This window comes from Diadema antillarum, unplaced genomic scaffold, assembly GCF_040938485.1.
Source record: "Diadema antillarum isolate AM-2024a unplaced genomic scaffold, OU_Dant_1.0 scf00000226, whole genome shotgun sequence".
Taxonomy (NCBI): Eukaryota; Metazoa; Echinodermata; class Echinoidea; order Diadematoida; family Diadematidae; genus Diadema; species Diadema antillarum.
In genome coordinates this window covers 706,860-729,772 of record NW_027271115.1, presented here as the reverse complement: position 1 = coordinate 729,772, position 22,913 = coordinate 706,860, and the positions used below count along the sequence as shown (strand labels likewise).

Below are 22,913 nucleotides of genomic sequence, written 5' to 3'. Positions count from 1 at the left end.
CATTACCAATATTGACAAAAAATGTATTCAACAAATTATAAATCTCTTTGCTATTTACTACTGTTTCACAATTACACTAAATAGATTTAATGATTGTTTTCAAATTACACTTTTTCCCAAGGCAGTGTTTATCACATCCCATGTCTTTTTACTATTGCCACTACTGTCAGCTAGCTTTTTCTCATAATATTTCTTTTTAGCTAATTTCACCATATTAGTAACTTTATTTCGATATTTCTTATAAAGAGCTTTACGATAATCAGTCGGATTCTTCTTATACAATTTATACATTTTGCATTTCTTCCTTATCAATCTACGAATATCTTTTGTACACCATACATTATCATTTTTCCTGAGTTTACAAGTTGAAATTAATGGAAATGATTCATTATATTTGTCAGTGACTGAATCAAAAAAGTTATCAAAACTAATATTACCATCATTTCTGTCACATACCCATGACATGGATTCCAATGACCGTAAAAAATGTATAATATTATTTTCATTTAAATCCCTCTTTACTTGTCTTTGGTCTCTTTTTACCAATGAAATGACACTTTTACAAATGCAATAAACAGAAAAATGATCTGATATATTAGTAAGAATAACTCCGGACTGGATTTGGCAAGAATCATTGGTGAAAATATTGTCAAGTAATGAAGCGGAAGAGTCAGATACACGTGTAGGATGACGAATCAAAGGTAGCATAGAATTCAGTAACAACAATTCCACAAATTCATTTACATATTGCACATGCCCTACTTTAAGCAAATCAATATTAAAATCTCCCATCAAATAAAAAATTTTCTTTTCTTTCTTTACAATATCTAAAATATCATTCAAGGACTCACAAAATTCTTTAACTGACTTATTGGGTGGTCTATATCAAACACAAATTAGAATAGAGGAATTGCAATTTGTTATTTCTATAAAAATACTTTCTAAAAAATCAGTATTGGTATCAAGGTCACAACAGCGATTAAAAGATATGTCTTTGTGTACATATAATCCAACACCTCCTCCGCGTTTTGTTTTGCGGCTGTTACCAATAAACTCATAACCATTCATATTGCACAATGATAAAGGGGAATTATCATTTATCCATGTCTCACTGATGCCAACAATTTTAGTTTGCATGGACAAAGAAGATAAAAAAAGTGACAAATCATCAAAATTATGACACAAGCTTCTCACATTAATATGAATACAAGACAAATATTTACTCAAATCATCATTAGAATATGTATTTTCTATAAAATCATTAAACTCCTCAGGTGTACAATTTGTTTGTCTCATTATTTACTTCAGATTCAGGTGGTGATAAATATTCATTAAGAGTATCAAAGTCTACATCATCGAGACATCCTAGAAATCTATGCTTACATGACATTACACACTATTGCACACAAAATACAAATATACTAACATATACAGTGAATATATCAAACTGAAACACACAAGAAAAGGAGTAATATACCAATTGGAGATAAAATGATGCTTGGAGGGTTATCATTTTTCAGAAACGATTAGTTAAAAGTTAGGATGAGAACTAATGTCATTATTCTAATTGCACAAAACCAAAGTTAAAATGAAGATGCCATGTTTATGAGGATCAACATTGCACGTACTACAACCTGGTCAGATCGGCTTTGCTGTGAATTTGTCTCCGCATTGTCTTTCCGTCTGATGTCCTCACTGCGACGATGATTCTACCATCTTGTGACCAAGCGGAGACAACTTTGCTGTTCTGTGTTCTACTGGCAAGAAAGGCATCATGGAGGAGAGATCGATTGGGGTCGGTCAAGTCTTCACAGATGCTCAGGCCGGTGCCTTTGAGTTTCTTTCTGTTCGTGAGCAGGCGTTGGCGAAGTCGGTATGACGTCATCTTCACAATTATCGCTCTCGGCTTGGATGATCCGACTGGTGGTGGAGATCGTCGTTGAACGCGGTGACTGCGATCAATGTCGTCTCGTCGTAGCTCCACTCCGAGGTTCTGCGCACAGTTTCTGCGGGAGTACTGCTCCTGGTTGTTCAGGTCAGATTGCAGTTTTGCAATCAGGTGGCGATCCTTTTCAGCATTGGCTTTGAGTGTGGCAAGATCTCGCTCTGAAGAGTCTACTTTATGCTGAAGATCAAGTATCTGCCCAGCCTGTTCCTCGAGTCTAGTGAAGAGCTCCTGGAATTTGGAGTCAAGTGCTTGCATCACAGCTTCTTTCATGACCTTCAGCACCTCATCATCCTGGAGGATCTCCTTAATGAGGTTCTTTGTTGTCCGGGTACCAGCCATTGTTCTTGCAATGGCTATAGCAGTCAAATTTGAATATATTAATGTCAGATATCAGTTTTTAGGAATAGTGTTGGAATCTTGACATTACAGGCCCCACTGAACTTGTCAAAGAGCCTTGACCAATTCTTTCAATTACAATTAAAATTTTACACAATGGCTTATCAAGTCTGAGCCATCTTTTTCAAACAAACAGCTTCATACATTGAGGTATGAGCTTTCTTTAATTTGTCTCCCTCTGTACAAATGAAATTTGTACATTTGAAGAAAATTCATGTCTCAATCTTCACCCTTCATATCAGTAATCTCTTGCTTTCTGCTTTATACATTATAAGTAACTTGTACATTTAGAGAAATCAGACCATCATACCAAGTTTAGCAAAGAGGTCGATAGCACTGTGGTCTCTACCCATTGGTCCCCTGATGTAGTAGTGTTCATGAAGCTCCAGAAAGGGTAGGTAGGGCATCATTTGGCCATAGAGGGGCGAGTGTCCACTGATGGCTAGTCCTGATGACAGCTGGTCCACATTAAAATACACCACATATAAAATGACTAATTTATCGCATCACAACACACACATATCACTCACTGAACTGATGGAATTTAGAATAGACTTCAGCATTCTGCAGAGATACCATTAACCGAAACACACAGACCGCTTGGCTACATTTCGTATTAAAAAAAACCCCAACCAATTAAAAAACATGTATACCAGTGATATACAGTATATCTGATATTACAACAAATTGTTTGGAAGAAAATAATTGTGACTAATTCTTAGACTAGAATAGGTTTGTGTGGTCTGGATTTCAAATTAGACATTTGTCTTGTAATTAATCAAAATCGTAGTAATATGTCACAAAAATGAACAAATGAAAACAATATTTTTATCATACCTGTCAATTTCACATACTTGTTGTGAGTACTGAATGTGATTTTATTCCTTTAAAATTCGATAGCTTGCATTCACACAATGATTTCAAATGTAGCTTTTCCATGGACAATAACACTAAGACTTGGTCTTGAATTTTTCATTCTGAATTCTGGAGGACTTGATGATAATTAAAACCTTCTCACAGTGTCTGTGGTTAGTCATGGGAGGTAACATACCTGGAACTCCCCTCTATGACTTGCCATGCTATGGTTGGTCATCATCTCTATCATGACTGAGAGCTTCTTCAGGCTGGTGGCCTGCACTCCGGCCATAGCGGACGAGAGACCGTAGCCATCACATTCCTCCAGGACGGAGACATGATTGGTGCGGTCAGCCGGCCGGACCATGCCATGCATCGTCCTCGACCTCAGCTGTTGATCTGTTTCCCTCCACAGCTCCATCCTGGTGGATGCAATCAGGAAGGGGATGTAAACTGTGATATTTGGCATGATTTCATTATTCAGAGGTCACAGGTCTTCAACAGGAGTGGTGAAAATTTTTTCCCCTTTTAAATTTAATCTGCTCTTAGCTGTTACCATTATATTAAATCTGTTGCCTATATATTTATTTGCAAACCCTTCCCAATTCATCTCTCATTGTAATCTTTATTTGCACAGGTCCTATTGCATTACAGAAATTGTCTATAAAGTCAAATGAAACTTGACATTAACCATCAGTCATTCATAATGCAAATATTTGTTTGCTTTTACACACAAATATTCATGCTACAGAGCCCAGATCAATAGATTTCAAGTTAAACATAAGAAAAAAATATTTTTGAAATTTGTCTATCAGCTCCTCTGATTAATTGCAAAGGATCTCAACCCACTGCTTGAATGATGTTACATCATTACGGCCATGTGACATATATGGATTCTTTTTTTTTGCGTGTGTTTGTGTGTGTACATGTGTAATATGCTGCTGTGATTAGCTACAATAAAAATGAAGCTGTTGGTGACCTCCCATGCTGTCTGTCTTTAGGTTTTATCATCTTAAGGAACTCACATAAATATCAAAACTAATATTTAACCCTAAAAAAAAAAAATGCATGATTTGCGCATGAAATCACAAGTTCCTGTATCATTTTGATGAGGTAATAACTGCAAAGATCAAAAGAGTGAAGACTTATAACCTGCTCATTTTCTCAAATGAGCGCAATGAAGTCTGTAGTGGAGTGATGGAACTCACTTGCAAGCAGCCTGTCTAAGCCTGGTGATGAGTCTAGGGTATGGGTTGGGAGGTAGACTCTCAGCCATCATTAGCTCCATCAAGAACCCCTTCCACACCTGGTCCAGCTTCACATCAATCAGGTACTGTGCAAGCAAGTAACATTATTTTGCATGCAAGTTACATTATCAATCTTGCACTTGGTTCTCATGTCTTACATTAAAAAACAAACAAATAAAACAAAACAAAACAAAACAAAACAAAATAAACTAGAAATGTCGCTAAGGCGACTGGTATGCCTCTGCCAAAATGCATGATTCTTCAAATAGGTCTATAGTACATGTGGACAATGTGTGATTACATTTTCACAAAATTGGCAAAATATTAAAATGACAAGTTTGTCATAAATGGGTTGAATGTTCACCTTCCTTGACCTAGGTTTAATTGGATGAATAGGAGAGCATGTATTTGGGGATTTAGGGACTTTGACTTGACTTTGCCCATTCATAAGTTTATGCATTGAGTAATTTTCAAGGTATGGAGAAAAAGTGCAATTTCTGTGTTGAAAAGTACATTGTCACCATTTTCATCTGGCCCTTGACCCTAAAATTCATAGGATAATCCCTGTCAGGCAGAACATGCATGAATATGTAGAAAGTTTAAAAAGATAACTTGAGCCACTGAGGCAAAAGAAAGAAAGAAAAAAAAAACGAAAAAAAAAGTTTCCAGAGAATCTCTATTAGGTTATACATGCACACACCAAGTGTAAAAGAAAAATAATCCTGCTGGCATTGCATAAATATAAGGGAAATAGTAAAATGTTGAAGTGTTGCCCTTGACCTTTGACCCCTGACCATTGACCTCATGAACCCTAAATTCTCTAGATAATCACTGCCAGTCAGTACATGTACATATATACTATGTTCCATGAAGATACCTGGAACAATTTCCAAGTTACGGAGAAAAAAAGTGAAGTTTCAATATTAATACTTGACCTTTTGACCTTTGACCTCATGACCCCAAACTTTCACCAGAGAATCTTAATTGGGTAATACATGTATACACTAAGTTTAAAGAAAATATCTTCAGGCATTGCATAGATATGGTGGAAATAGTGAAATTTTACATATTTGACCTTGACCGTTTGACCTTTGACCTTGAGCATGTGCACCCAAAAGTTGATAGGCACAACATCACCCCCTAATACACATACATGCCAAGTTTCATTAGGATACCTCAAAAGGTTTTTTAGTTACGCTGTCCACAAAATTCATTACGGACGGAAGGACGGACGGACGGACGGACAACCGGAAAACATAATGCCTCCGGCACCACTTCATGGCGGAGGCATAAAAAGTACTCAGCACTTGTCTATTCCACACAAGATACAGTGTAATATTTCATTGGCTTGTCACTTGCCGTCATTTTATTTGCTCTTTGGGACACCTTATGGTTTTCTTACAATGAATTCAAAGCTTTGGTTTGAATTCATTGTTTTCCTTGACAGTACAACAAATTGACATTTTCAAATCACTTTATCTGTAGTACTCAAAATAAACAATGTTATACCTTTTCAATTAAGATTCAAAGATAAACTCTGCAAATATATACTTTTCTAATGTAGGAACAACTTTATGAATAACAGTTTTAAAAATCAAAGTTCACTTTTGCTTACATAATTTTTAATCAGAATATTACAAACACAAATACAAAACGATACTGTATATATATCACAGAGAAATTAAGAATTACCTGCATAAGGACTCCTTCTGTTGCCATGACAACTGGATGCATGCTTGTTTGGACTGACCACTGTACATTGACAACTGATGATTAAAAAATAGACATCAATCAGTTATCAAGTTTGTCAAAAAATCTAAGTTTTCATAGAGTAATGATTCTGGGCATAGTTTCATGTAACATTTCTTAGTACTGGTAATGCAAATTCAAGCTGTGGCTGGTGTTTCAAATGGTTGAGAAAAGATTTGTTGAGGGAAGAATATCATACTCTACAATTACAATCAGTACTTTGGAATGAATCCATTGTATTAATAAGTTAAACCCATGACCTGAACACATTTACTTCTATCAAGCTGCTTCAACAAGCTGCTAAAGACATGAAGTCCATTCCTTGGATTGAAACATTCCTTTTAAACACATGACATTATCTACATGGAAGAAAAACAAAATGTGACCCTGCACCACAAAACATATGAAGAAAAGCAAAAAGTTGCCAGACATAGATTTTTAGTTAAGGGCAGATTCTGAAAGAGCAGACTTTAAGCTTTAAAATGATGTATAATTCAAATGGACTCTCCTAATCTGAGTGAATATTGGAAAGAGAGCACACACTCTGGAAAAGTGTGAACTGAGAAAAGAGGCTCTGAAGTGCAGGGTCTATTCAAGCGCTTAACATTTTAATACTAAGCTGTGCTAGGTGTGTGAAGAATGGGACAAAAAAGAGGATGTAAACCATTGTAGCAACAACAATGAAGGGATTATCAGATTAAGCTGAAAGTGATCATGCTCTATCAACACATTCTGTCCATGATCAATGTCAACTTTCAAAGAAGTAGCATTATCCTTTCAAAAGTTATTAAGAGTTGAAAGTGAAGAGTGTGCAAAGGATTTTCAAGAAATGAAAAGGGGCCTCAAGACCTTAATCACACTACTCTACCAAAAAAGTTGTAGAAAAACTGCTGAAAAAGCACTTTCCCATTCATTTCATGATCCCAAACTTAGGAATAATATAGAAGTATAGCTCTTTAAAAAAATATGGAAAACTCAAAATTGACTTGGTTGACCTGAAGTAACCTTTTTTTGAGTCCTCACGTAAAAATCAAGGGGTGCGACATTTTGTAGGTTTTGTGATGCACCACCACATATTATTGTGATAAAAAAGGAAGATAAATCTCCTATTTGATAGACTAGCTTCAAGACATACCAAGGTTTTTCTGTTGAATGATGGAAAGGGTCTCCACACCATGCTTGAAAATCATTGGCTGCGTCTTGATAGGTTGTCCCTTGGTAGTCTGCTGGTAAAAAAGGGTATTATGCTATTACATAAGCTCATAAGAAATGGGCAATTCCTCAATAAATGGTCAAGACTACATACAAGCAAGAATTGGTGCCAAGAGCCACGAGTTAAAGAGTACAAAAATGAGAAACACCGAAAGACAACGAAGGATCAATACCAATCGCACTAGCTTACCACCAAGCCTCTGATAAAAATGAGCTAAATACACACAGCTTACCCTACGTATTACCTCTTATAAGACAGAGAACAGCAAATACTCCTTGAAAATTTAGTCACATGCATGATATGATTGCCAAATTTTACGAATACCCCACTGTACTGGTTAGTCCTTGTGATAGATAAAGTCGATCAGAGTTTATTGCCTGCTGCATGAAGATGGATTAATCTCTCACCTTCTTTTTGGTGCTGCTTTCTGGAATGGCTTTGACTCTGGTCTTCAGTTTTGGTACTTCTTCAGGAAACTTGTTTCTGAGCTGAACAATGTATTCCTGTATTGGGGACACCAACAAAGATTTAATAGACCAGTTCAAAGTTAGCGTGATGCAAATGACTTCGTATTTTAAACCATGAAAACAAAACAGCTGCAAATCTAGATATTATTAACTCACTGTTAACAAGCTCTCTTGAACGTTTTTTCACTGCAAAATACAGAAACCATTCAGGTGCTGTCCATGACATTGCAAATTACAACTTTGTGTCATAATTACGTCAATTTTCTCACATGACCCTTATCTCCTCATGTGCAGAATGTAACTTCAAACTGGCTTATTGTGAAGTCATGGATTCTTGAGCCCTGTTTTTCCCATCACCAGCCGGTAAGCCTGTGACACATGGCTTACAGGAAGGCTGCACTCTCTAATCATGAGGAAGAGGAGCTATGAGGAAAGACAGAGGAGGAAATTCAGACAAACTGAATAGAAGAACCTTCATTCTAATCAGATGGAATATAAGAAAGTTAAAAAATTTTGCGGCTTGGCATATTCTCAACAAAAAGTGGTATTTGTCCCATTGTCATAATCACACATTAGGCAAAACAATACTATCATTGCCTCAAACCTCATTCAAAGAGTTGTATCTATAGGTATAACAAAAATTATCCTCTTTGTCAATTATTCAGCAATATCAACTCCTATCCTTTACAAAGTCATCAGTGTTAAAATGTCACAACTCTTCAACAATTTAACAGGAAACTAAACATTCTTCTCAAAGAAGAAATTTATAGGAAATAATATCATATAAATTGACTGTTTTCCAACATTTAATGTTATTTTGATTAATTTCTGACATAAATCATGCAATAAAGTTGTCTCTGCTTTGAATATAAGAATCTTTATTTTTACCAAATTTGAGCACTGGAAAAAGTTCAATGCGGCTACGAAAAGTGCCAAATCTGCGACGTCACTAAATGTGTATGCAACCTAGTGGGATTTACGTATCTATAGGCAAACTGTGTGCACTTTTCAGGAAATTGGTGTGTAATTTGTTGTCAATCTAGAATAAATCGTCCGCCAAAACTATATATTCATGTTGTGAAATTGTTTGTTTGTTTGTGTTCATTGGAATCATTTTTTACACCCATGAATTTACGAAAAAACAAAGTTTTAAAAGCACAAAACCTATCGTCAGCTCAAGATTCACGATTGCCGTGATCAGCTGTTCCTTCGTACAGCCACAATTTGCTGTTATTATTGACACAACAAATCGATCATTGTGGGGGAATTGCGTATAGCTGATGTAATTTTACATACTCATGAAGGATGATAACTAAGTCAAAGAGCTGTAATTGATTGGAAATCATTTTTACACCCATAAATTTACGGAAATACGACGTTTGAAAAGCACAAAACCTACTGCAATCAGCTCAAGATTCGCGATTGCCGTGATCAGGTGTACTCACAACAGTACCAGCAGAATCGGCAGTGAAGAGGTATTCCTTGATGCTGTGATTTCAGCTTGATTCTTCTTCGAAATGGCATGATGAAGGTTTGTTAGATACATGTGACCTTCTTTTTCTCTTGTGTGTTGGTTTAAATTCTAATTTCTACCTCAACTTGCTAAAAAAACAGTCTAACAAAACGGGAAACTGCAACATTTCCGTGCTGAGCAGCAGTCACGATACATGTGTTGCATGTGCTTGCACCGCTGCTGCAGCGATCCCCATAGTATAACACGTAGGTTGCTTGGAAACAAGAGGGTCCTCGGCGCTGTTGACCAATCGTGCACACGTATTTCGATCACGTGTCTTGGTAAGCAACAAGGCTGTTTACACGACTGGGAGACGACTTGCATAAACGTACGCATGTTTCAGACGAATTTATGAATGAAAGTGAGTACCATGACATCATGCCATGACCATATTTGGAATAAGCAGAGGTAGAGCTTTCTGTTAGTACCAAATGTGTCAGGGTTCAACGCAGAATATCTAAGACACGATCGCCAAAAGAACAGTCATTTTCGCTGTAAGCGAAGGCGATTTGGTCTTTAGATGTAAGATTTTGGCCAACTTTTTGAGATTGACATCCCACTTTTCTCTTCAAAATTCCACATTTTGTAGGTTGTATTTCAAAATGTTGTTGATATCAATCAGAAACTAGAAAATTTCCCCTACAACGTGATACCAAAATGTCAATTTGGTCCATGAGGTAGGGCATTTTTTGACCTTTTTCGGGCTGTAGCGCAAAATCACATTTGCCGAGAAGTTTCGGGTTTTGCCAGAGCGGGTCTCATATAGCCGTACGGCAAATAAGCTCATACACATTTGGTGACGTCACTCAAATCCGATGTTTCTTGTAGCGAACGGAGCTACGTGGCCATGGAAATGGGGTGATTTTTCAATCTCAAAAACAGTTTGGGGGTAAAGTTACATCGTCTAAAAGATATCCAGTTTTGTTAACTAGCTTCTTAGCTTTCCGTAGATATCAAACTTGTCATATTTCTAGATTCTCTATAAATTTCTGCTTTAAAGGGATGGTACAGTATTGGTGGAGATGAGAATTGGGCTTTTAACTTTTTGCAAGATACCAAGATAACACTTATGAAATAGTACAGAGCACACCATACAAAGTTTATTTGATGAAAATCGCGTTTGGAATGACTGAAACATCCAAAAACAAAGTAAAACAAAGCGATCGTAATAAAGTGTGGGTCCCACACTTTATTAGAATCGCTCTGTTTTGGATATCTCAGCCATTTCAAAACCAATTTTCATCAAATAAACGTTGAATTCCTCATGGAATTACATGCTTTTTCATATTTCATAAGATGTTTCTCATTATCTCACCAAAAAATGTTAGAAACCTGAAATGAGGTCTCAACCAAAACTATACGATCCCTTTCAGGTCATACAAAAAAGGAACATCTGTGAGTAAGCAAATAGTTAAGATTATGAAGGCAGGTACTAATAATCATAACCTTGTTTAATTTGCCAATATCACTGTGACACATATCACTATTCTGGAAAAAGCCATAAAATTTTACAACACCATAACTTTCCTACTTTTATTGGCTACTTCCGATGAAACCTTCACTGTTCTGTTCACTAGGTCAACTTGAGCACATAATAAATGTTCACATCAGCTCCTCAGATCCCTCCATACTTAACTCTTTTTGTGTCACAGTGTAAACCTCCTCGATGCCACATTATTCTGAGACTGCAACGCAGGCATGATTTGGGAAAACATTCTGTTTTTCATCTCCATGTATAACTTTTTATGGATTTTTGTTTTGCTGGACATGCAATGAGCAAAGTCGTAAAGAAAATTCAAAGTGTTACTCTGATGTAAATCTTATAACAAATCTCCAATTACTTTTCTTTCAAATGACTGGTAGCTACAAGTTTGTCCAAGCATGACTTACAAACACAAAACAGTGACTTAGAAACTTAGAATTTGCTCAAGAATCCAACAGGGAACAATGCTTGACATTCAATCATCACAAAATGGAAGATACGTGTGGGCAGAAGGGGATTGCGAATGTAGTTTTCATCGTACTGTGGCATTTGGCAATTTATCAATCGGTTTGTGTGGGTTTGTGCGTTTGAGCAAAATATGCGAACTTGGCAAGCCATCGACTGAGTCGGGCTTGCGAACGTGGCACACAAAGAGTTAATTATTATATTGTGGCTGACAACAAAGAATTCCCTTACCTTCAGGTCGAAATGCTTGACAAATGTCAGGGCCTCCTCTGTGAGAGCTAGCTGGACTGTGTGACAGTAATGCTCCAACTGCAGCAGCTGAAAGACTGTCTGTTAAAACAAAAGGTGGGAGAAATATGGTGACTTCATGCCATGGTGTCCATGTAAGTTTTGTCAATTAAGATCTGAATGCAGCCTTCAATAGGAGAGCATAGCCAGTATTACCCTTCTGGTTTAAAGGAGAAGTCCGGACGATTTTGAAAAAAATTAACCAAAATCTACATAAATAAAGGACCATAATGACTAAGTTTCATTGAAAAAGACCCTCCCAACTCGCCACAATCGATTTTTTAGCATCACTAATTTTGAATCGTAACCGTTCGATTTCTGTACGCCGGCGAGAAAGATCACGTGACAGCGTGACGTATCATCCTCACATTGCTTTTTGCGTGGAGCGTCAGCTGGCTCGGGGGAGCCCTGCTTGAGCAACGGTGATACGGGCCAAGCAAGCTGTAGTAGCGTACCGCTCAACAGTCTCTGACCACACAGCGGATGCACGCGGCATGATCTATTGCTTCATTTAAAACAAGGAAAAGTAGAAATTACGCGGTGCGTAACATATGTCCCCGCCGGAAGTAGCATTTTGTAACAAAATGTGCAATATAGGTAAAAAATCAAGGTCAAAGGTCAAAGAAGTCAAAGGTCAAAATTCTGTGTAGAAGTTTTGAAGCCCTCACCTAGTGCTATCACATAAAGCAAACGGAATCGAAATCGGGTTAGAAATGGCGAAGGAGTAGCATTCTGTAGCAAAATGCACAATATAGGTAAAAAATCAAGGTCAAAGGTCAAAGAAGACAAAGGTCAAAATTCTGTGTAGAAGTTTTGAAGCCCTCACCTAGTGCTATCACATAAAGCAAACGGAATCGAAATCGGGTTAGAAATGGCAAAGGAGTAGCATTCTGTAGCAAAATGCACAATATAGGTCAAAAATCAAGGTCAAAGGTCAAAGAAGTCAAAGGTCAAAATTCTGTGTAGAAGTTTTGAAGCCCTCAACTAGTGCCATCATATAAAGCAAACGGAATCGAAATCGGGTTAGAAATGGCGAAGGAGTAGCATTTTGTAGCAAAATGTACAATATAGGTCAAAAATCAAGGTCAAAGGTCAAAGAAGACAAAGGTCAAAATTCTGTGTAGAAGTTTTGAAGCCCTCACCTAGTGCTATCACATAAAGCAAACGGAATCGAAATCGGATTAGAAATGGCGAAGGAGTAGCATTCTGTAGCAAAATGCACAATATAGGTCAAAAATCAAGGTCAAAGGTCAAAATTCTGTGTAGAAGTTTTGAAGCCCTCAACTAGTGCCATCATATAAAGCAAACGGAATCAAAATCGGGTTAAAAATGGCGAAGGAGTAGCATTTCGTAGCAAAATGTACAATATAGGTCAAAAATCAAGGTCAAAGTCAAAGAAGTCAAAGGTCAAAATTCTGTGTAGAAGTTTTGAAGCCCTCACCTAGTGCCTTCACATAAAGCAAACGGAATCGAAATCGGGTTAGAAATGGCGAAGGAGTAGCATTTTGTAGCAAAATGTACAATATAGGTCAAAAAATCAAGGTCAAAGGTCAAAGAAGTCAAAGGTCAAAATTCTGTGTAGAAGTTTTGAAGCCCTCACCTAGTGCCATCATATAAAGCAAACGGAATCGAAATCGGGTTAGAAATGGCGAAGGAGTAGCATTTTGTAGCAAAATGTACAATACAGGTCAAAAATCAAGGTCAAAGGTCAAAGAAGTCAAAGGTCAAAATTCTGTGTAGAAGTTTTGAAGCCCTCACCTAGTGCCATCACATAAAGCAAACGGAATCGAAATCGGGTTAGAAATGGCGAAGGAGTAGCATTTTGTAGCAAAATGTACAATATAGGTCAAAGGTCAAGGTCAAAGGTCACGACTGAAATTCTGTGTAGAAGTTTCAAAGCTCCCATGTAGTGCTATCATATAAAGCAAACAGAATCAAAATTGGCTCATAAATGACAGAGAAGTAGCAAATTGAAGATTTTGATCACACACGGACGCACACACGGACACACGGACGGACACACGGACGGACGGACGGACGGACACACGGACACACACACGTACGGAGCCCGTTTCATAGTCCCCTGCTCGAACTCATTCGGCGGGGACAAAAATGCCGATGTGTCAAGTGTTAGGGTGTTGTCAATACTTCAACTTTACTAGTAAGTTTTCAAATTGAAGAAATATTTCGATTTTAAATTGATATTTATCCACGATACTACCTTTACATGATCCTGAATGCTACAACACGCAGCCCGATTACGCTGTGTGTATTGGGCTGCTGGTCGTAGTTACCGGCGCGGCGCGGCGGCGGTACCAAGCTGGCGCTGGCGTTTCTTCCGCGGTTCAAGTTACATGTATACTGTCGTATTTTATCACCGTCAGACACACTTTTCAACAGTCTCGGACAACAAAAGAGGCAATAATTCTGACATTGACAGACTGATTTCAGATTGTTCACACTCAGAAGTCGAAAAAACGATCGCGGATTGTGATAGCACTTGGCAGCAGCAGACGTAAATGTATGCCTGCACAGCCCGACAACAGCTAATGCATTGTAAGTGATGGGGTGGACACTAATAAGTAGGCAGTATTATAATACATACATATTTCAATTTAAACGAAAATGTTATAGCATTGCAACTATTTTACATTAATCTTTGAAGATTTTATATAGATATATAACGAAGATTATTTGAATAAAGGAATACAGCGTTTGGCAACAGCACTCCTAAATCGGTGTACGGTCTCCTGCAGTAGCGCCGACAAGGCACACCTATGCAGGCATGCAGATACCGCCCGCAGTCAGCAGTGCAATGGGAGATTGATGCGTAGCTGGGCTTCGCTCGCGGTGCTCTCAGCTGAGGAAACTGCGCCCGATACGTCACGCGCAATGCATCCTGGGACAGATAGTACGATGGGCAGCTCGCGACGGATTCGAACATGAAGAATTACCTTATTTTAAAAAAAAATCATAGCAAATGTATCTGATGGTCTTTTCTCGTCAGGAAAAGGGTAATAGGTTCATGAAATATTGTTCTTTACACACGAAACGGCTGATAATCGTCCGGACTTCCCCTTTAAGTACCTCCACAACTGCGTGTTCTCTCATATGCAGCTGGATACAGATGCAGAAACAGAAACAAAAATGTTCACAATTACTTTGGCTGCAGTCAATGTGGTTTTTACTTCTTATGACCATGCTACAGTTCTGGGTATAATCCCTTGTCAAAAAAAAAAAAAAAAAAAAAGGAGCAAAATTCTATAGTCTAAGATGTGATTTACCAATCTTCATTTGAAGCTATTGACAGTGTAAATTGATGATGAGCTGATTAAATTTTGTGGATAATGGTACATACAACTATAGCACAAAAACAGAAATAATGTCTATAGCTCTACTCCAACTGCTAGTCTTAGTGCTTATGCAAACTGAGTAGCACACACTCGCACATGCTAAGAAATGCATTGTTTACTAATGGTAAAGCTACCTCCAACAACAGCTGTACCGAATCATATAAGCTGACTTCTCATCTCATCTTCACTTTGGCTTAGATTTATTCTACATTGGCCACTACAGGAGCAATTCAATGCTTAGGACTGAACAGGCACCCATGGGACTGACAGCTCTGAGTCCTCACTGAAGGACACACTCAATGGGGATACACTACAAGTGCCTTGTATAGGGGTTACTGCTGCTGCCAGGAGGTCCTACCAAGGTCCTCTTCAAGCAATGAGGATACAGTGCCTTGCCTAGGGTGTTACTGCTGCTGCCAGCAGTCCTAAAGCAGGGTCCTCTCCAAGCAATGGGGATACAGTGCCTTGTCTAGGGTGTTACTGCTGCTGCCAGGAGGTCCTAAACCAGGGTCCTCTCCAAGCAATGAGGATACAGTGCCTTGCCTAGGGGTTTTACTGCTGCTGCCAGGGGTCCTAAAGCAGGGTCCTCTCCAAGCAATGGGGATACAGTGCCTTGTCTAGGGTGTTACTGCTGCTGCCAGGAGATCCTAAACCAGGGTCCTCTCCAAGCAATGAGGATACAGTGCCTTGCCTAGGGGTTTTACTGCTGCTGCCAGGGGTCCTAAAGCAGGGTCCTCTCCAAGCAATGGGGATACAGTGCCTTGTCTAGGATGTTACTGCTGCTGCCAGGAGATCCTAAACCAGGGTCCTCTCCAAGCAATGAGGATACAGTGCCTTGCCTAGGGGTTTTACTGCTGCTGCCAGGGGTCCTAAACCAGGGTCCTCTCCAAGCCATAGGGATACAGTGCCTTGCCTAGGGGTGTTACTGCTGCAGCCAGGAGGTCCTAAACCAGGGTCCTCTCCAAGCAATGAGGATACAGTGCCTTGTCTAGAGTGTTACTGCTGCTGCCATGGGATCCTATACCAGGGTCCTCTCCAAGCAATGAGGATACAGTGCCTTGTCTAGGGTGTTACTGCTGCTGCCAGGAGGTCCTAAACTAGGGTCCTCTCCAAGTAATGAGGATACAGTGCCATGTCCAGGGGTGTTACTGCTGCTGCCAGGAGGTCCTAAACCACAGATCTCAAGATTGAGAGTCCTTGCTCTTGTCCACTGAGCATTCACTGTTCCTCTGCTAAGACATTCATGATTTGCTAGTATTGCTGCCTCTTTCTTCTTTCTTCAAATTATTTATTTATTTATTTTATGATTGTAAGATATCAAACGAAAATACTTCAAATATTTTCAAGCTGACAAAATGCTGGGTTCCAATATGTGGAAGAGCACATTTTACCCATGGCACGCATCACTCTCTTCATCCTCGATTAATGCATATATTGTAGCTATTGTCAACAGTGGATTAGATACCTGTAGTCTAAATGGAAGGATAGTGGTTGTGGATCCATCTGCCCTGGTCTGAGTCTCTGTGACCCTGTCTAGCTGTCTCTTGAGAAATCTGTGCACTGCCTCATACTCTGAAGATCTTTCATGTCTGAAAAACATAAGAAACACAAAACCAGCTGATACACTCAGGTGGTAAGGCCAATGGATTACTTTTTGCTACCCTGGCAGATTAGGAAACTTGCCAAAGAATGAATAATGATATCAATTCAAACAATTTTGAAGGTTCAAAAGCTTTGAGAATGGAAAAAGGGTAAACAGAGGAGGGTCTCAATGATGGGAACAGACAAAGTGCTCCATGGATTGAGGGGCTGATTTCATGAAAAAGGCTCTTCAAACTTGCAATGTTTCCATGAAAGCTTGAGAATTGAAGGGTTAAAAAAGAAAGGTCCCCAGTGATAAAGGACTCCAAAAGGCTGAGAATACGATATCATACAGGGTCTTCTCTAAATTAGATATAAGGAAGGCCCATACAAGGGACAAACAAAAGGTTCCATGGATTGAAGGGTTAACTCAACAAAATGGCCCTCTAGAATTGAAAAGTCTTTGATATGGCTTTACGAGTTAGGAATGAAAGGGTACTTGTCAGTGTCTGCAATATCTTGTCATTAGCAAAACTAATCTAATACACATTGAGAGTTATAACTCATTTATCTATAATTACCTCCGCCACAGGAGGAGGTTATGTTTCTTCGGCGTTTGTTTGTTGGTTTGTCCAAGTGCAAAATAACTTGAAAGGTTGGGAATGGATTTGGATGAAACTTACAGGAAAGGTTGAAAATGACACAAGTAACAGATGATTAAATTTTAGTAGTGATCCAGCAATTTTTGTGGATTTTATGAAGGATTTTCAATATTTTGGCAGGTAGGGTCAATGAACTTGGGAGTTCAAGCTGCACATTTTTTGAGGTTTGAATACGAGCACTAAAGTGCGTGCTCCAGTTTCTGCTAGGGCGAGGTGCGTCGGAAGTTTATGATGTAACAAAAGGCTTCTAGATTGGGAAAACAGGCGACTTTCAGCACGCATACGTATGGAAGAACAAGATCAGTGGTGAAAATGAGCTGCTTGACGGAGGTCTGCGCTCTCAGAGTGCTCCTCTTGTTTGTGTTTACATTTCATGGTTCAAAATATTTCTGTAGCTGTACTGACTCTCTACATCAGAAGGCGATCTCAGAGGAAAAAGTGCTCTTAAAGCCATCTCAATACACTCACAGTGAATGATCCAAGGTGTGTAGCAGGCAATGCTTGTACTGTAGGAAGAGTTTGAGAGCAAACTCCTGATGGCTGTCATCCTGTTTAGTGATGAAATCAAGAAACACACAGTCTTGTTCCATGCCATCGAATGCAATACATACTAGACATGAAGAACTATTTCCTCCACAGCATTCTATCCATATTCTTGAGCTTAATTCACAATTTGTTTATTTTTAGCATGCCATTTTGAATGTAATTTAGTGTATTTGTTTTTAACTCTTTATGTGCCATGTTTGCACGTCCCACTCAGTCGACGGCGTGCCAACTTCGCAGATTCCACTCAAATGCACTAATCCGCTTAAACTGATCGATAAATCGCCTAATCCCGCGGTACAATGAAAGCTTTTCTCGTTCTTCTGTTCCTTTTACATACAACTTGCATTCTATGTGGTGATTGACTATCAAGCGGTGTTCCCAACTAAATTTGCGTGTAAGTTCTAAGTTTCTATCACGGTTTCACGTGCAAAATTCATGCCTTTACAGTAATGGAGCAACTGGTCATTAAAAAAATAAATAGAGATAGATTTGTCATACAATTTATATCAAAGCTTGGCATTCCTCTTCAACTTTGCTCACTATTTTGTCCAGCTTAGCGGAAATTTATAGAAGTTGTATAGACTGGAAAAACAGAATTCTTTCTCAAAGCATGACTACCTTCATGTCTCAGAATAACGAGGCACACAGGGGGTTTCCACCATGGCAAATAAAGAGTTAAACAGTACTTTCAGTAATTTGTAAGTTTGTGACATGTATCAAAAGGGCTTTTGAACAGTAATTGATTAATGTAAATGTTTTTTCAGTGAGATGACATATGACTCCACACTTAATGATAATAATATATATGACTTATATTGCGCCAAATCCACTTTGTAGAGTGCTCAAGGCCTATACATATTATCATTACCCCGGTTATTGGATAGGCCTACATCATTTCCAACCAGCACTGAACACTCCTCATTCTTAATGATTTTCACTCCTTCGGGTTAGTGTCATCCCACGTAAGAATGATAAGCTTTGATGAAAAGAAAAAAAGACATTATTTCTAGATCATTCAAAGAGCTTTCCTTTCTCCACATAGTTCAGTAATAGTCAATTCTTTATATCTGATATCATAATGCCAACACTGGACATGAGAGGTAAACATAGATCACAACTATTCATGCCAAGAAGTTGAAGTCAGTGCTCCCTATCTGACATGCCATTTACTTGCAACAACTGTGAGGTAAAAATGTTTGCATCTGAACATCTGAACCTGTACCTGTTGAAGTGTAAAATGAGGAGAAATGATGAGTATTTCATACATTCTTGCATAGGGTAGGATTACTTACATATTGCCTGATATATGTCCGCAGGTAGAGATTGACGGATGACACTGTGTGAAAGATGTGGGACGTACTGCGAAAAAACCGATAGATGTCCACCAAGTGCTCCAACTTATACAAGTTTCTGTGGGAGATATCAGGATTGGAATGGGAGGAATTACTGGAAAAAATCCAAAGAATTTCAAGCAAACAAAGACATACTACAAGGAAATGATACAGAAAAAGAATTCAGAGCCAGGAGAACAGTAACATCAACCTGTATTCATTCCAGAAAAAGTGGGAGCCAAAGAAACATATACATTGTAAAAAGAACTAGAAATGTCGCTATGGCGACTGATATGCCTCCGCCATAATGCATGGTTCTCCTCGGGAAATAGTGAAATTTTGAGATGACTTGACCTTTGACCCAAGACCCCTAAATTCCCTGAATAATCCCTGCTAGTCAGTACATGTACATGTATCAAGTTCCATGAAGATACCTTGAACCATTTGCGAGATATGGAGAAAAAAATGAAATTTTAATGCTTTCACCTGACCTTTGTCCTATTGACCTTTGACCTCATGACCTGAAACTTTCTCTGGAGAATCTTTATTTGGTAGTACACGTTTATACTAAGTTTCGAGAAAATACCTTCAGGAATTGTATGGTGAAAATAGTAAAATGTTGAGCATTTGACCTTGACCTTTTGACCTTTGGTCGATTTCATTAAAAAACTAATTATTCAACTACCCCATCAAATATCATCCTTGGACCAAGTTTGGTAAAATTTGCTTCATCCAGTCTTGAATTATTGCATGAACAGACATATCTTAGGATTTGACCTTGACTATTGACCTTTGACCTCTGGCCTATTTCACTAAAACACTAGTACTTGCCCCATCAAATGTCATCTCTGGACAAAGGTTGGTAAACTTCGCTTCATCCAGTCTCAAGTTATCTCGTAAACGGATACAATTTCATGATTTGACCTTGACCTTTGATCTTTGACCTCAGCCGATTTCATCCAAAAAAGTAATTGCCCCATCATACTTTACACCTGGACCATGTATGGTAAAATTCCACTCAATATTACTCAAATTATCGCGTAAACAAATTCGGACGGACGTACGGATGGACGTACGGAAAACCTGAAAACATAATGCCTACGGCACTCTTCAGGCGGAGGCATAAAAATGAAAGGATGTACTGAGGCTCAGAAAATAAAGGAGTTAACCAAAATATACTGCCATATCAAAGGGCCTACGAAATAGCTGGGAATAAAAGGGTTATTAAAAATCTTCTGCAAATTGAAAGGGTATACAGCGGTTCACACAATAACGGGGTTAATTAAAGGGAACTGTCATATCAAAGGGCCTACAAAATAGCTGGGAATGAAAGGGTTATTGAAAATTTTCTGGAAAATAAAAGGGTGCAGAGAGGATCCGAGATTAAAGGGGTTAACCAGATGTACTGCCACATCAAACCGCCTACAAAATAGCTGGGATTGGAAGGGTTATTGAAACTTTTTTTTTTTGCAAAATGAAAGGGTACACAGAAGTTCAGAGAAAAAGAGTATTAACCAAAATGTACTACAGTATCAAACAACCTTCAAAATAGCTGGGAATTATTCACACTTTTATCGACACTTTTCTGTAAAATGAAAGGGTGCACAGAGGTTCTGAGAATAAAGGGGTTAATTAGAGGGAACTGTCATAACAAATGGCCTACAAAATAACTGGGAATGAAAGGGTTATCGAAAATTTTCTGGAAAATAAAAGGGTGCAAAGAGGTTCCAAGATTAAAGGGGTTAACCAGATGTACTGCCACATCAAACGGCCTACAAAATAGCTGGGATTGGAAGGGTTATTGAAACTTTTTTTTTTGCAAAATGAAAGGGTACACAGAAGTTCAGAGAATAAGAGTGTTAACCAAAATGTACTACCGTATCAAACGACCTACAAAATAGCTGGGAATTATTCACACTTTTATTGACACTTTTCTGTAAAATGAGAGGGCGCACAGAGGTTCTGAGAATAAAGGGGTTAGTTAGAGGGAACTGTCATAACAAATGGCCTACAAAATAACTGGGAATGAAAGTATTAAACATTTTCTGCAAAATGAAAGGGTAAACAGAGGTTCAGAGAATAATGGGGTTAATTAAAGGGAACTGTCATATCAAAAGGTCTCCAAAAGAGCTTGAAATGAAAGGGTTATTGAAAATTTTCTGGAAAATAAAAGGGTGCACAGTGGTTCCGAGAATAAAGGGGTGTCACATGGGCGGACTTAAATAATACTCAATCACACTCGTGCCATTCACTTTAATGTACAATTTAATAAACCATTTGTAGAATATTTACAAGACTGAAATCAAGGAGTTGTGACCAACATAAAATGCAAAATCAAAATTCTGAGTGAGATAAATTAAATTACAATACTCTTATATTCGACAACCATGTGAACGGGACCCTGTCTTGGTCCGGTTCCACCTGTACTTTTGGCTTGACACTTCTTCAGAATAATTATAACAGCTTCACTATTAATTCGTTATCCCTGACAATACACTATCTGCTATCAAGCGCAACACTATATGGTTCACACCACCGTAGTGCTGATCCTGAGATGACCAGCCTGCACGCACGACGGTTTACCGCGGTTATAACACTTGCCTTCAATTACACTGCTTCCGTTTACATCCGGGTTCTGTGTTAACCCGCAACTCTCATGGAGTGTATAAATACCAACATTCGAATTATGTGCACATCATATTCATCCTTTTACCAATTTAACATGACCTTCACCTCTCTACTTCGGCGACACTTCCTCGTCGTAACCAATCATATCAACAGGGTGTCATGCACCCGCCAGGTTCATCGCTCACCTGCGTTGTCCACAGAGTCACCTTAATTGTCAAACTATTCGCTTCCAGAACATAACTGATTCGTGGGTGGAGCGTCCTTGTATGCGAGGTTGCTGTTCCAGCTCCAAAGTCTCGCGAGGGACCCGCGTTCCGTATTCATTGGCGTCAAAAGTTCTCCCTAGCGAGGGGCGGGCACAGTCGCTCCGCTGCGAATGCGTCGGCCTGGGAGTAGATTCGACCTCGGCCTCGGCGCCATCAATGACCGGTGTAATATGACCAAAATGCCTCTTCTTCTTGTCTACTGGGAGGCTGCAAAGGCTGTTGGAATACGCCTTCTGGCAGCAAACAAAATCTGAACTCAAATCAGCCAGTATACAGGCTGACGGTAAGGTGGACGGACGGCTCCTGGCCGCAAACGAAATTGGGCTTAGACACAAAATTATCTTGCCAACTGGCGCCTGGGTGTGGCAGGTTGGTTTTCTGCCATCACGGAGCTAACTCAATGTTCTCTCGGTGAAATCAAACTGGTGTCTGCCACGAAAAGATCCAACTCTACTGTTAAATTGCTACTCGACTACGACACTCCTTTTCGAGGCATTTGGAATATTTGATACAACTAAAAGGACTTGAACGAAAACACCTATACCGCACTCTCCCGGAACTGGAGCTATTTCCTGTCTTTTCTTTCTACATTAATTGACATGCAAAAATAAATGAACTCCTCTCGGTCATCGATGGCGCGACTTGTAAAACATTTACACCTGTCCTAGCACTTTCTCTCTCTCACTCTCGCTTTCTCTCTCGCTCACTCACTCGCACTTTTTGTCTCGTTATCCCTACCCGTAAACATGTTTGTCTAGTTGAATGACCGATAGGTGTCGTACATGAAACAACCTGGAAATGCATTTTCAATGTGACAAGGGGTTAACCAGATGTACTGCCACATCAAAGGGCCTACAAAATAGCTGGGACTGGAAGGGTTATTAAAACTTTTTTGGAATATGAAAGGGTACACAGAGGTTCA

General features: G+C 38.9%; 1 protein-coding gene across 1 annotated transcript in view; it reads right to left on the bottom strand.

Annotated features, from left to right (window-relative positions):
• Positions 1-22,913, bottom strand: part of LOC139724694 (uncharacterized) — a 48,778-nt gene that overhangs the window by 8,378 nt on the left and 17,487 nt on the right. Inside the window, exons 12-21 of the mRNA XM_071635817.1 lie at positions 19,059-19,176; positions 17,689-17,768; positions 16,443-16,566; positions 11,568-11,666; positions 7,816-7,911; positions 7,331-7,418; positions 6,139-6,212; positions 4,408-4,532; positions 3,396-3,621; positions 2,655-2,802 (exon numbers count right to left, since the gene is read on the bottom strand). Of these exons, the coding sequence (XP_071491918.1) occupies positions 2,655-2,802; positions 3,396-3,621; positions 4,408-4,532; positions 6,139-6,212; positions 7,331-7,418; positions 7,816-7,911; positions 11,568-11,666; positions 16,443-16,566; positions 17,689-17,768; positions 19,059-19,176 (1,178 nt within the window). The remainder of the gene's footprint in view (positions 1-2,654; positions 2,803-3,395; positions 3,622-4,407; positions 4,533-6,138; positions 6,213-7,330; positions 7,419-7,815; positions 7,912-11,567; positions 11,667-16,442; positions 16,567-17,688; positions 17,769-19,058; positions 19,177-22,913) is intronic.